This window comes from Triticum aestivum, chromosome 6D (assembly GCF_018294505.1).
Source record: "Triticum aestivum cultivar Chinese Spring chromosome 6D, IWGSC CS RefSeq v2.1, whole genome shotgun sequence".
NCBI classification, from domain to species: Eukaryota; Viridiplantae; Streptophyta; class Magnoliopsida; order Poales; family Poaceae; genus Triticum; species Triticum aestivum.
Window position 1 is genome coordinate 460,151,234 of NC_057811.1, and position 13,406 is coordinate 460,164,639.

At 54.0% G+C, this 13,406-nt stretch overlaps 2 protein-coding genes across 2 annotated transcripts; one reads left to right on the top strand and one right to left on the bottom strand.

Moving 5' to 3' along the window:
• Positions 1-693: 693 nt before the first annotated feature.
• On the top strand, positions 694-1,149 carry LOC123145896 (cytochrome c oxidase copper chaperone 2-like). The gene has a single exon (XM_044565409.1). It carries the CDS (start codon positions 717-719, stop codon positions 945-947), a length of 231 nt encoding a protein of 76 aa, XP_044421344.1. The 5' UTR covers positions 694-716; the 3' UTR covers positions 948-1,149.
• A 91-nt stretch (positions 1,150-1,240) lies between these two features.
• Positions 1,241-6,787, bottom strand: LOC123145895 (serine carboxypeptidase 24). Its single transcript, XM_044565408.1, has 9 exons — positions 5,954-6,787; positions 3,283-3,390; positions 3,094-3,189; positions 2,903-2,995; positions 2,647-2,732; positions 2,103-2,542; positions 1,913-2,008; positions 1,715-1,820; positions 1,241-1,636 (listed from the first exon to the last, which is right to left on the bottom strand). Exons 1-9 carry the CDS (start codon positions 6,249-6,251, stop codon positions 1,493-1,495), a joined length of 1,467 nt encoding a protein of 488 aa, XP_044421343.1. The 5' UTR covers positions 6,252-6,787; the 3' UTR covers positions 1,241-1,492.
• Between the last annotated feature and the right edge of the window lie 6,619 nt (positions 6,788-13,406).

Consider the following 13,406-nt stretch of genomic DNA (forward strand, 5'->3'; position numbering starts at 1 on the left):
GGGATTGGGTTCCCCTCTTCGGCGACAACGATATACCATTTGGTGGGAGCACTGTGCTCCGGCGAATCCAGCGCTACCCTTTGATCTACTTTATCGCTGCTTCCCTTGCTTCTGCGACTGTGGCCGGCAGCTCTCGCCCTTTGGTGCGGCTGAGCCGCAGACGACGATGGTGCTTGTTGGTAGTGTGCCCTGGGCTTGCGGTCCTGCTCTAGTCTCTTCTCCTTGCAGCTTGGAGGCCATCCATTTGGGTTCTGGGGTGAACCGAGCCGCCGTCTGCCGGTACGGCATCCTTCGAGCCAGGATGAAGGGGTAGGGGCCCTTTGCAGAGGCAGTAACAGATGGTGGTCTGGTCCATGGCTGGCTCCGAGGGTGGCTGTGATCACGAAGCTTGCGCGGTCGTGCATTCCTCCCAAGACCCTAGTTTTGTTCTGTTGGTGTAGGTCGTCCAGTAGGGTGTTGGTAGCAGCGTGGTGATGCCTTGGCTCACTCTGATGCTGCCTTGAGTTGTTTTGCTTGAGTTCCTTGTATCCGTCGCTCGGTTTCCTTTTCTTTGCGTTGTAAGCGGTTGTCCTTGTAATCCTGGCCGGTTGATATCTTTGTTAATTCAAAGCCGGGCTCTTCTTGAGCCTTCGTTCCAAAAAAAACGGAGGCTGAAGTGGATTTTCTCTTTTCCCCGCCCCCGTTTTGCAGATCATACCTGAGTTGCTGCTGCTGAAATGGGCAGCACGGAATCCCCAACGCCCGTGCAAGCACCTGTGTGCTCGATTGTGAACAGTGGCCCAGCAGCTCCTGCCACTGACTCGAAACCGAAGAAGAAGATATGCTGCGCTTGCCCTGACACCAAGAGGCTCAGAGATGAGTGCATCGTCGAGTACGGGGAGTCTGCGTGCACCAAGTGGATCGAGGCTCACAAGCAATGCCTCCGTGCCGAGGGCTTCAAGGTCTGATTCTTCTCTGAGGATGTTGCATTTGCTTTCATGGATGTTGCAGAACATGCTATTTGAGATTCAGTTAGAGTTGTTGTCTTGTTTTTCAATGCTGTGCCTGTATGGTTTAATGGTTAGCGAGCTTGATACCTGTTTCCATGGGAAATAAATTACTGATGACTGACTTTATGGGTTACCATATGAGAAATTTTCTTGGTGTTCATATTTTTTGCCCATCTCTGCTTTGTTTGGCATGGAAGATGCAATATTCTTGAAATGAAAATTTCATAGTGAAAACTGATAGTAAGACAACATCAAGAATAGAGCCTTCAAGTTTATTTGCTCGTTGCTGCAAATGCCCATGGTTTCCATGGCATAATCACCCTTATTCTCCTCTCATCCTTTTCCCCAGACCAAATCAATCACTCGTCACCTATGAACTAGTACTAGTTATTTTCTACTACTTGCAAGCACTCTACATCACTCTCTCCATCCATCTTACACAGTTTCAGACCTTTAGCTAGGCATCACGCTGCACATCAGCAGTCCATGGCAGGCACGAACCTTCAGGATTTGGGCAATGGCTTCCCAGCCAGGAATGATACGAACATCCTGAAGGCCCTCCTTGGCTGGAACAATGGTACCTCATGCCCTGCGCCTCTCACCGACGCAAATGTCAGTCCTTCATACACCTCAGACCACCCTCCTACCTGCAAATGCAAAGTGGTTTACAGTGCCGCTTTGTTGTATATACTGCAAGTGAAGAGTAGCAATGGCATCATGAGTACCTGACCGGCTGAGTACCATGGGTACCAGCGGATCTTAGTCTTGAGACCAAGGTGGCTGAGCGAAAACCTCGTCGCTGTCACCGGGACAACCGAATCCGTGTCGCCGCTGCATTCACCATTCAAAATAGGTTACATCCACTGAAACAATTTGTACTGCATTGAAGGAAAACTTTGCCTGTTTCAGACTCTTCAGCTTACCTGAACACCCATATCCTGATCCCAGCCTTGATCAGCATCCTGTAGGTCGGCAGCATCGACAACTCGGAGTCGTTCCATGTCTTGATGAGCACATCACTGTCAATGTCAAAACATCCCCTGCTTGTTAATCTTCAATTCAATAGCACGGTCATAGCAAGAACGGAGAAGAAAAGTATGTCTGAAACTGAACCTGCAGGCTGTCCATCTGTAGGGGATCCTGGTGGTGTTGGCGTGCATGGCCCTCTGCACGTCGAGCCGGTTGTAGTACTTCTCGGCGTAGGTCTCGGTGCAGGGGTCGTAGCTGTTGGACCTCCGGCGGATGAGGGTGTCCTTGAACCTGAGCACGGCACGGCGGTGCCTGCGGGGTGCAGTGGAGTTGCCGGATGCCGCAGACGAGTCGGAGGTGGCGTGGCAGGAGGGCGTGTAGATGCTGTACTGGTCGATGTCCCCGAACTCGTGGTTCATGGCGTAGCTCATGGCGCGGTTGCAGGCGTTCGAGACGTTGGCGCTGGTGAAGTTGCAGAGCTTGAGGATGGCCCGGTAGGTGCTGTCGGAGATCATGGCGTGCGTCCACCAGTAGGTCACCGTGCCGATGTTGTCGTAGTAGTTGTCGGTCACCGCGTTCCCCACCTGGGCACATCATCACGATCAGCAAAAGGATGGAAGATTCAGTGCGATCGATCCACCACTGGTGTAATGCTGTAGCTGCTTTTGAGTGTGACTGTGGTGCTCACAAGGATTCCCTTTAGGTTGATGAAGGGGCTCGGCGAAGCCTTGTTGTACTCGACGATCTTCCTCGCCAACTGGGGCACGTAGTGGCCTGGAGATAAAAGGAATTGATCCCAAGAATGAATGTAAGTACTTTTTCAGTTGGGTCATTATTCCTATCATGGTGCTGGTGTGACAGTTATTGGAATTTTTCTCCTGGTGCTGTGAAAGCCAGAGAACTATGGAAAGAAGGCTACCCCACTGAGATCACAAGTAACTCACCGGCGTAGCTTTCTCCGGCGATGTAGAAATCCCGGTGCCGGTACTGCGGGAACCGCGACATCCAGCTGATCAAGAACTGCAGCGAGTCTTGCGCTGCATCACATTCAGACAAGCACATCAAAACCTCTAGATTACAACAGTAAAAAATTTACATGACCCCAAGCCCCAAGGGCTATGCAATGGAGGATTACCGGTCCTCTCGTCGCCGGAGGTCTTGAGATCGGAGGAGGTGTTGGAGTAGGAGAAGCCGACGCCGGCCGGGGACTCGAGGAAGAGAAGGTTCGCCTCTGCATGCAGCAAGAAAATTCAGTTAGTTGAGTGAGTCACCTGTGCCGAACACATCTCCAGGCATAACAACAGCAGGGGTACTAGCGACTCACCTCTGTTCCATGAGTACTTGTTGAGGTAGAGCCCCGTCCCGTTGGGCTTGATCCGGAACGGGCCGATCTCCTCGGACGCGCCGTAAGCCACAGAGGAGCACCCAGGTCCTGAGTAGCAAAATTATTCAGAGAACTGCAAAAAGTAAATAAAAAAAATACAGTACTAGGTTTGCACTCCCGTTTGAAGATTCATCTTGTGTTGCCATGCAAGGAAGTTGTCATGATGCAGCAAGTGAAATGTGCGCGTCAAGTAGGGCCATGCACACTGTGGTTGACAGAGCATGAAGGCAAAAGCTAGGGCCAGACAGACAGACGGCATGGCAGAGATTCAGAGCAGACCACAATCATGATCGATCGGTGCCGACGGGCGACGGATGAACGAGCCAAAGTGACACTGGCAGTTCAACAGCAGTAAATGGTCTAGTGCTTACGGTGAACACTTGTCATTTTAAAACCACATCTACTACTACGGATAAGATATGCTTCTTCTTCTTCTTCAGACAAGCAAAGCGTATCCTAATCGCAAGGGAGAAGAAAAGGGGCGCAGCCAGCAGCAGAGGCGTGCGCCGGCCGTTTCCGCCTGCCCCCAATTCCCGAGGCAGGTCAAAGCAAAACAAACCACGGCCGGCGGCAGCGCGTCGATCGATCACTCTCACACTCGGCGCCAATGCCATGCCATGCGTCTGCGTTCAAGGAGGAAAAGGCCACCGCACACAGGGTCGCCATCTGCATGCACGCGACGCGGATGGATGCAGGCAAGGCAGATGCGCACAGCACGAACACGCAGATCTGCCGGCGCCGATGCAGATCGATCGTACGTAGTGGCCCAACTGCATACTACACAGTGCACAAACCCAATGACTACACATCGCACATCCTTGTGCCTTTGTAAATGCTTGGTGGTATGCGGCAGTGTGGGGCGAGGGTTCTGGTTTGGTGTCTAGCCCCTGGACGCGCCCGATCCGTCGGCGCGTGAGTGATAATGACCAGAGATGGAGCAGAAGGAATAAGCGGCCACTGTAGCATTAGCAACAAAAGGATTAGCATGCAGCGTAAAACAACACTGGAGGAAACAAAGGTGGTGGCCTGGCCTGCCGCTCGCCGGCGCAGCCTTTTTTCCTTTCCGGTGGTCACGCACGCACGCGCTCGCAACCAACCAAACACGTATCTGCCGGCTGGCTGCACGACGCCCACCACAACGTAGCTCATCATTTCGTCCATGGCTCCTGCTGTGGCCCTGGCTGGCCCCCGCCCTCCCTGCATCGCATCGCATGCACCAGTCACGTACGCTCACATGAGGAAGCAGCCAGCCCTGTGGCTAAGATCGCGCGGATCTCCAAGGACGGGGTTCATTCATCAGGGATCAGGCTCCGGCCCGATCGAGCTCTGGACGGCTCTGCATCGGCGACGGCTGGCCGGCTGGCCTCTGCGTCATCGAGGACGACGCCGCGCTGTCGCGCAGGTGTGGTGTGGTGTAGTGTAGTGTGGTACTCCGTTCAGCAGCGCAGGACAGCCGGGACTGCATTTGCAAGGCAGAGGCATGCATGCAGGCACGCAGCCGTCTGGAGAGCCATTTGGATTTTGTACGCAGTGGTGGCGGCGTGATTAGGAGAGGCTAAACACCATGTCCTTGCGTGCAGGTGCATAGGACAACTCTCTCTGCGGTAGCATGTGCAGGCAGTGGGTACTTACTTATGTAAGACGAGTTGTTTACGACTGATAATGGAACGTGCGTGTGACCAAGATACTGAAGACCACGTTCAGAAATGGCAGTAAGCTACTCTGAGGTGGGCTTATTTATTGCCTCATTCCTACGGCAAAAGCATCCAAGAATGGAGTTTAATTACAGCCATTGTCAGTCTGCCTGGCCTCTAATGCCTAATGGTCTATGTTCCTTCTCTCTCTGACTCTCTCCCCTCAAGCTTCATATCAAAAAAGCTAAGCAAAACGTAGTAGTACGATAGAACTTGTCATGCATGTTGCACGGGCAAAGGCCAAGCTGGCACCCTGCGTTCTGCGACTGCGATCCATGCTCGTGTTTCAGGCATCGGTCATGTCCTCGCTCGCACATTTACTACCCGCCTGCGCGCGCATTCACTACCACGTACGTGCCATCCCCATCATACGGATGTACAGCCGCCCCAAACTCCCAAAACGAAAAAAAAATCGCCAGTACGTTGTCCTTCACCAAGGAAGGAATGGGCCAAGCTAGCCTGGAACTATGTCAAGTTTCAGTTCGTACACTTGTGGCCGTTGGATCTTGCTTACATTAATCTGTGTGTGTGCAATGCAACTGTGCATTAAGGTTGGACTTGGAGTAGTATATTGTAATTTGTTGGAGAGGCAGAGGAGAATCATGGGGCTTTCCCTTGGTTACTGTGGCTACCCAGGCGTGTTGGCAACGAGTTTGAACAACTTTGAAGTTGGTGTCGAAAGCCCCGGAAAGTTTCATCCTTTTAAAAACTCCAAAAGGTGGCGAAAGTAAGCGTAGGATGCTCATCATGATCGGGAGACCGCAGGAACGGTTTCGGTCAACACGATCAGTGAGACTCTGAACCGACCGTGAGAGTGAGTGAAGAAAGGACTAAACTAAACAAGCACACAGTGATTTCCAGACGAAATCATGGGACAAGCATACGAAGGAATTAAGGAATGTGCTTGGTTTGCTTACCGCCGTTAAGCCAGAGGACGAGGGGCTTGCTGGCCTGGTCGCCGCCGGCGGCCTCGGTGAGCCAGTAGAAGAGCGCGCGCCCGTGCCGCTCGCTCACCGTCACGTACCCGGAGTACTGCGCGAACGCCACCGCCGGCTGCCCCGGCAGCGCCTCCACCCGGTCCCGCGCCCGCTGCTCCGCGCCAGGGTCGGCGGCGACCAGGCCGGCAGCGGCTCCAGCCGCCAGCCACAGCACGAGGACGCTCGCCACGGCGCCCACAACGCCGCCGCCGCCCGCCACTCCACGCCGGGTCGCCATTGACAAGACAGCTCTTGTCGGAATGTCGTGGTAGTGGTACTAGCTACGGGATGGAGCGCGTGCAGACGAGCTGGCCGCGGCCGCGGGGCGCAGTGGTATTTATCGTGGTGGCGCGAGCTCAGCTCAGCTCTGAGAGAGGTGGCTGGTGGGGGTGGTGGCGCGCATGCAGACGCAATAATGCGGCATCGGATCGGGCGAGAGCGACGGGCGGACGGGCATGGGCGGCTCTGCGGAGCATTTAAGCCCGGGAGCTCAGCAGCAGCTCGGTGTGAGCGTTCATGGCGTGGGCAGGGGAGAGGACGGAGGGCAGGTGAGTGAGGTGAGGGTGAGCTACGCTGCGGTGCGCTGCGGGCGGTAGCTGAGGGGAGCCTACGCCGCCATTAATACCCCTCCGTCCCGTCGACGACCTTGGGTATACCCCTACGTAGAGTGCGTCGCTTGAGACGGGGCGCGGGGGGAGGCTGGCTGGCTAGAGATTGACCACGGGAGGGCATTAATGCGGTGGCTTGCACACTCCAGCTACCATTGGGCACTGCACTGGTGCACTGCGGGCTCTCGGTCGCTTTCTACGGCGCCGGGTGATTCCTCACTGTTGATGAGTGCTTCTTGCATGCTCCATGCGCTATGAAACAGGGCAAAAGGTGGCCCGGCTGCAGATGGGATTTACGAGTGGAAAGGTTTTACGAGCTTTCTGTGGGGGACAAGCGAAATAAAAGTCACTGTGTCTGTGTGACACAGTGACACACTAACCCTTGTCTTACTAGTAGGACGAGTGCACAACATGATGGGTTCCGTTGATGGGTGGTAGGTACGTGGCGTCGGGTGGTTGGCCGGTCAATAATGCTAGAGCTACAAAAACCTACTACAAAGGTTTACTTAACCTTTCAAAGTAATTTTCTCTCCAAGAATGCTAGACGTACGGGGTCATACAGGCTTCTACAGACTCCTTTCTAACCAACTAAACATGCCCCTCCCCCCTCCCCTAATTTTCAGATGGGTGAGGCCCCTCCCATCCCTCTGTCCAATCACAATTTGCCACCTTGAACGAACACTGTAAAACCCTGTAAGGCTCTGTCGATGTAGCATCTCTGTTTTCCGTCTCCCCTGATTTTAAGTAGGGATGAGCCCCTTACCTCCCTATTGCCAATCACAATCCTCCACATTCATTTCTACATAAAATCTTAAAATAAACCTTTGTAGATGTAGCGTTACTCGTTGGCCAGGTGGCCCGTACGTACACAGGACAAATGAAGACAGCATCGGATCGTACGTGGCAAGCAACATGCTAACATTGACAGCACGAGGACAGCAGGGAAGCGTGTACCGGATGGGTTCGATCAGTCGCCTTGGTAAGGAGCAAGCAAGCGATAGAGTAGTCGAGGGTCTGACTGGGTTGGGTTCGTCCTGCTCGATCGTATACTGTGTATTATTGCACCTGCACCTGGCAAATTTGACCTATGAATGAAATCATTTCATAAAATAAACTGCCTCTAAATTTTTTTCACTCAGCTGACCTTTTTTATGGCGCCCGACATGAAGGCGCCACACTACACTGTGCAACGCCTCACAGATAGGCGCTACACGCCTGGCCAGCGTCGCACCTGTGTGATACGAAAATTACTAAGTCAGTGTGCCGCGCCGGAGAGCTAGGCGCCACACTATGCAGTGTAGCGCCTAGCCTCTAGGAGTTGCACTAGTGGTTGCTTAGGCAACCACTAGTGCAGCGCCTGAGAGCTAGGCGCCACACTGCAAGCAACCACTAGTGCAACGCCTAGAGGCTAGGCGCTACACTGTATAATGTGGCGCCTAGCTCTGAGGCGCTGCACATTGACTTAGTAATTTTTAGGCAGTCCGGGGTGCGACGCTGACCAGGCGTGTAGTGCCTAGCCACTAGGCGTTGCACTAGTGGTTGCCTACCCAATGAAGCAACCACTAGTGCAACGCCTAGAGGCTAGGCGCTACATTGTATAGTGTGGCGCCTAGCTCTTAGGCGCTGCACATTGACTTAGTAATTTTTAGGTAGTCCGGGGTGCGACGCTGGCCAGGCGTGTAGCGCCTATCTGGGAGGCGTTGCACAGTGTAGTGTGACGCCTTCGTGTCGGGCGCCACTAAAAAAGATCAGCTGAGTGATTCTTTTTAAGAACAATTCATTTCGTGAAATGATTTCATCCACAAGTTAAAATTGTCAAATTTGTCCCTGCACCTGCACCTGGAAATCAGCCGATCATTGCTTCCGACGTGCATTGTGCCGACGCATACGGACGGACCGATCGATGAGAACCAAGGAGCCCATACCATGCCATGCCATGCCCCCGTACTCCACGTCGTCGTGCTCACATGCATGCATGTAAACTGGACCGTCGAATTTCTTGGAAGATAATATCAAGAGGCTCACATGCGCGCGCGTTGGCGATGGCGTGCGTAGCCGGATTTGCAGTGACGACGACACACGGACACGGTCGAGCTCCGAGCTCGAATCTTCCCATTCCTGTGACTCCAACCACTGATTTGTCCACACTGCTCGTAGCTAGACAAACGCTACGACCCTGCTTATTATTCAATCACAACCCGTCAAATTTCTTCGTCAATGGCGCTTTGCAGGTAGCGGCCGGAGCGCGCAAAGGATCGGGAGGATGTTTGACACGTACGGCGCGCTGCATGCCTGCGCGCGGGAAATATTTAATTTCGCGTCACGTACATACAGCTCAGGGGAATCAGGGGCAGCAGCTAGCTAGCCATGATCTGACGTTTTGACAATTTTGACCGCCGGGTCGCTTAAACAAAGTTATTCCGTGTGTCCCGCGGCCATGAGGGCCCAATAATTTCGTCTGGCAGGATCATTTTCGCCTGTCCCCTGGCGAGAGGCAGGCGAGAATGATGCCCGTCACGTCTCGCTCTCCGTAAACGTACGATATCATTTGTTAAGCTCTCACGCTGTACTAACCCATAAATGGCAAGAAGAAAGCTCCCGTGGTGTGCCCGTACAATTATTGAGTTTTACCATTTGTCCCGCGCCATGATTCATCCTGAAAAGAGAGCATAATTATTGGAGTTGATAACGAATGAAACCGCGCACCCAGCAGATGAGCCGTACTTTTTTTTTTGGCGATGAGATGAACCACACTACCTTGTACACGTAGCTAGGAAGATGATGGCCTCTTCTAAGACTTGGGGTTCAGGTCAGATGCACCTCCTATTGACGAAGCGTTTCCATTCCCACTCTCCTCCAGCGAAACCCTAGGATGTAGGGCGGCGGTGGGGGGCGAGGACCCTCGCTGTTTTGAACCGATGATGGTAGGGTGAGATTTCTAATTTAGGTTTAGGTGTCCATCTGCTGATGTGCGTCTTGGTCCTCATTGCTTTGACGACGCTTCTTCAGGCTTGTCTATATGATGTTGTCCTAGGAAGTGAATGGCGCGGTTGTGTGCATCTTGGTCTGAGACCAGCTTCGACCAATGAAGATTGGTTAGTTTCGACCTCGTCATGGAGCATGTGGGAGTTGCATTCTTCGACTCCTTGTGGCCGGATCTAGGGCGTTATACAAGCCCTCTTCGACATTTTCTTCTCCGGGACGGCGATTTGCTACACAGATCATGGTCCCCAGCATCTTTTCGTCTACATCGACAACTTTCCTGTTATTCCTTTTACAAGCTCATGGGTTATTTTGTTCGCCGGAGCCAAAACCCCCCAAAACGACGACGAACTTCACTCACGGACGCATCGCCAATGGTTGCACGAGGAAGAATACTTCGGCACCTCGAATAAATTTGAATGTTTTTCTATAACGGTGTTTTTCCATGGATGCTAACATTCCTAATTTATTGCCTAGACTAAGCTTACGCAGTCCGTTGCGTGGAAGTACGCACCTAGTAGGCGCGCGGCATCTCTGTTCTGTTGCGGAGTCTTGTCGGGATGCATGCCCAGCTCCTTTACGCATGCATGCATGCTTGATTAACCGCGCCTGCCTGGCTACAAACAGAGCAGTCCCCGCCCAACATGACCCCGCTACACTTTTATTGCACCTAGTATATCTCCTCGCTAGGGTAGAGCCGTAGAGGATTATCTCCGAGCAAGCAAGCAAGCACCACGCATTTCCGTTTGTGTAACTGTACGTACCCTCTATGCATGCAGAGTTGCGGACCCGGGCCTCTCTCTCACTGTCGCACGGCTCCAAGAAGCCTCTGGCCCTGGCCCCCGTTACCATGTTTGTGTTGCGTTGCTCTCTGTAAACAGTGCTATCTACACACGGCGTGTCTGCATTCGCAAGCAACAGAGATCGGGAAAGCATATAGTTATAGCCAGCAGTGCCACCTTCCTTCCTTCCTTGATACACACGCCGGTGCCTGGCCTCACTCGCCGCACTTGGAAATTATGTCCCTGCCATTTCGATGATCCACAGAACACAGAAGATGCCCCTGCGCGCTGCTGCACCGGCCATGGGGTATGGTGCATTATTTCTATAACAGCGCAGAGCCAAAACTAGCAATCCCGAGTTAGTATAGCAAGCTAGGTACTAATCAAATGTGCTCAGCTCTTGTGGGTGCGACGAATTAGCACAACAGGGCCGGCAACGGTGTCAGGCTGATAAGACGGATCGCTGTACGAAGGCCGTAGTAATAGTTTATCAGCCGTGAGCTACTGTGGTAGCTAGAGTGATACTACTCGTAGCACGTAGCTGCCCGGCGGAATTGAAGTCGTTGCATGGCAATGGGAATTGATGGTTTGTGTGATCCCGACCTGTGAAGGAGGAGGACCGGGCAGCCGCTGCGGCTTGGCCGGCCTAGCTAGGAAGATAGGATAGGACCCTGCAGTACAGATATCGCGCTGAAACTTTTCCGATTAGCTGAGACCTTTTTGTGGTAGGCTTTCCGGTTGGGAGGGCCGAGGGAGCAGTAATGGCGGTTCCATTTCCGGTGGCGCAGGGTGGGAGCCGCACCTCCCTCCCGGTCGTATGAACAAATCGGCAGGCGTTTGGCGCACGGATTAATGCCGGTTTATTACTGCTCTGCCAATGTTTTCCTCTTTCTCATGGCAAGAAGATGCAGCTTGCGAGGAATTGGCATAGCTGACTGACACGAGGACCATTCTATAACTTGCGTTCAGGCCCACCTGTCAACTGGTATGGGTATAGCTGTCAGGTAGGGCCGGGTGATCTGCTGTACCTCTTAATTGAAGGGCTAGAAACGTGGGATAATTCAAAAAATCGCAACCATGTTACATGAAACTCTTGTCGGTGGGAATGCATTGCATCTTATATCGTGGACTTACGGATTTCGGTTTGTTGTTGTCAACATTTTTACCCTTTATTTATTTATTTATTTATTTTTGACATATCCCCATAGATGGGCGCCCCCGCGTCGCCCTCCCGCTAGGGCGGCTCGGGTGAAAACCCTAGCCCCCGCCACCGGGCACGTCCATCCTCCCCCTCCCCTCCGCCGCCGCTAGAGGAGGTCGTCGGGCGAAGCCCCAGGCGGCTGATGGTGGCGGCGGAGGCTCTCTTCCCCCCGCGCCAGATCAGGTGAGGCGGGTCACCCATGGCGCCGGGGCGCTTTTCTCCCCCGATCTGCGTCGCGGCAGCGCGGCTGTTCGTCCTGGGCGATGGCGCAAGGTGGCGGCGCGATGCTGGGCAGGGGCGGCAGAGCTGCTAGGCTTCGAGGAGGATCTGGTGGCGCCGGGCGTTCGATGGGCTCGCAGGTTCATGGCGGCCTTGGTCGCGGTGGCCGGCGGCGCGGCCTGTCGGCGACGGCTGGATCCCGGGGCGGCGGCCCTGGAAGGTGACGGCGGGTGAAGCTCGGGCTTCCCGCGGCGGCATGGCGTGGTGCTGTCCCTATCCAAGGCGGATCTGCATCACCGATCTCGTGGTTTTGCCGCGGATTGGTTCAGGTCAGAAACGGTGGTGAGCGTGCGGGATCCATCTCGGCGGCTCTCGCAGTTTGGCGAGGTGGGGTGGGAGCCCTCCTCCCAGGTTCCAGTGGTGGCGCATTCAGGCAGTGGCCGGTGCGCCAGGGCTCCTATGGTGGCACTGCTGTTGCGGTTGGTCGCCGGATCTAGGCGGCTAGATCTAGGGCTTTGAAGGCGGTCGAGACAGTGCACAGGTTGTCGGGTGGTTTCCTTGGGACGGATCCGGGTGAAACCTTGGTCTTCGGTCGTTGGCCAGAGCCGGTGATGACGATGCCCTTATCATCATTTCTTTCATGAAGGCATCATCGAGGTGAAGCTCCCAACCCCACCCAATACCTCCGGGGGAAACCCTAGATCAGCTGATCGGATGACGGCGGCATTCATGTGTCGTTGCCCCCTTGGGGGCGGCATTCTTGGAGATGCACTCGTGCTCGAGGGACCAGCGGATGGCTTCTTCGGTGGAGCGGTGTTTATTTCTACATATTCGTGGCGGCGGTTCTCGGCGGCATGGTGCAGTGGAGGCTTGGCGTCAGATGTGTGGCGATGCACACGCGCAGGAGGTCGACGTTGTCTGGTGTCGTGGTGCTCATTGAGAGTGCAGTGGAGGCCTGACAAGGTCGATGTGTCAGTGCATGCTTTGAGGATGGACCGAGGGAAGACGGAGGTGACGGCCCTTTGCAGCGTGTGCCTGTGGTACTCATTGAGAGTGCGCCAGACCGGAGTGTTACTCAGTCCCGTCTATGTGGCTTGGATGGGGCATCCGGCGTTAGATGTTAGACTTTTGTGCGATGTCTGTTTGGTATTTGGCCCAGACATTCGGCACCCCTTCATCAAGAGGATAGAAGTAGCGACAGGTGTCGTCTAGATGGTGGCCTCGGGCCTACTATTGTATTACTTTGTAAGATCTTTATGAATAATATATAATATGACCGCATGCATCTCCCAGATGTAGAGGCCGGGGGTGATTCCTCCTTTTTTTTTTAAACACGCAAAGTTGTTGGCATGTCGGAGAGGGATCCAGCTTGCACTGGAGGTGGGCGCCCGGAAGATCTTCATCGAGATGGACAACCAGGGTGCGATGCAAGATTTGTCGAGGTCAGAGCTGTTGAGATCCCGGCATGGCCCTCTCGTCGAAGAGATCAAAGAACTACTCGCCTCTCAGGATGATTTCCGTGCGGTTTGGGCTAGACGCTCCCTCAACCGTGGGGCGCCTAATCTAGCTAGATACGGCTACCTTAATAAATTATGTAAGAC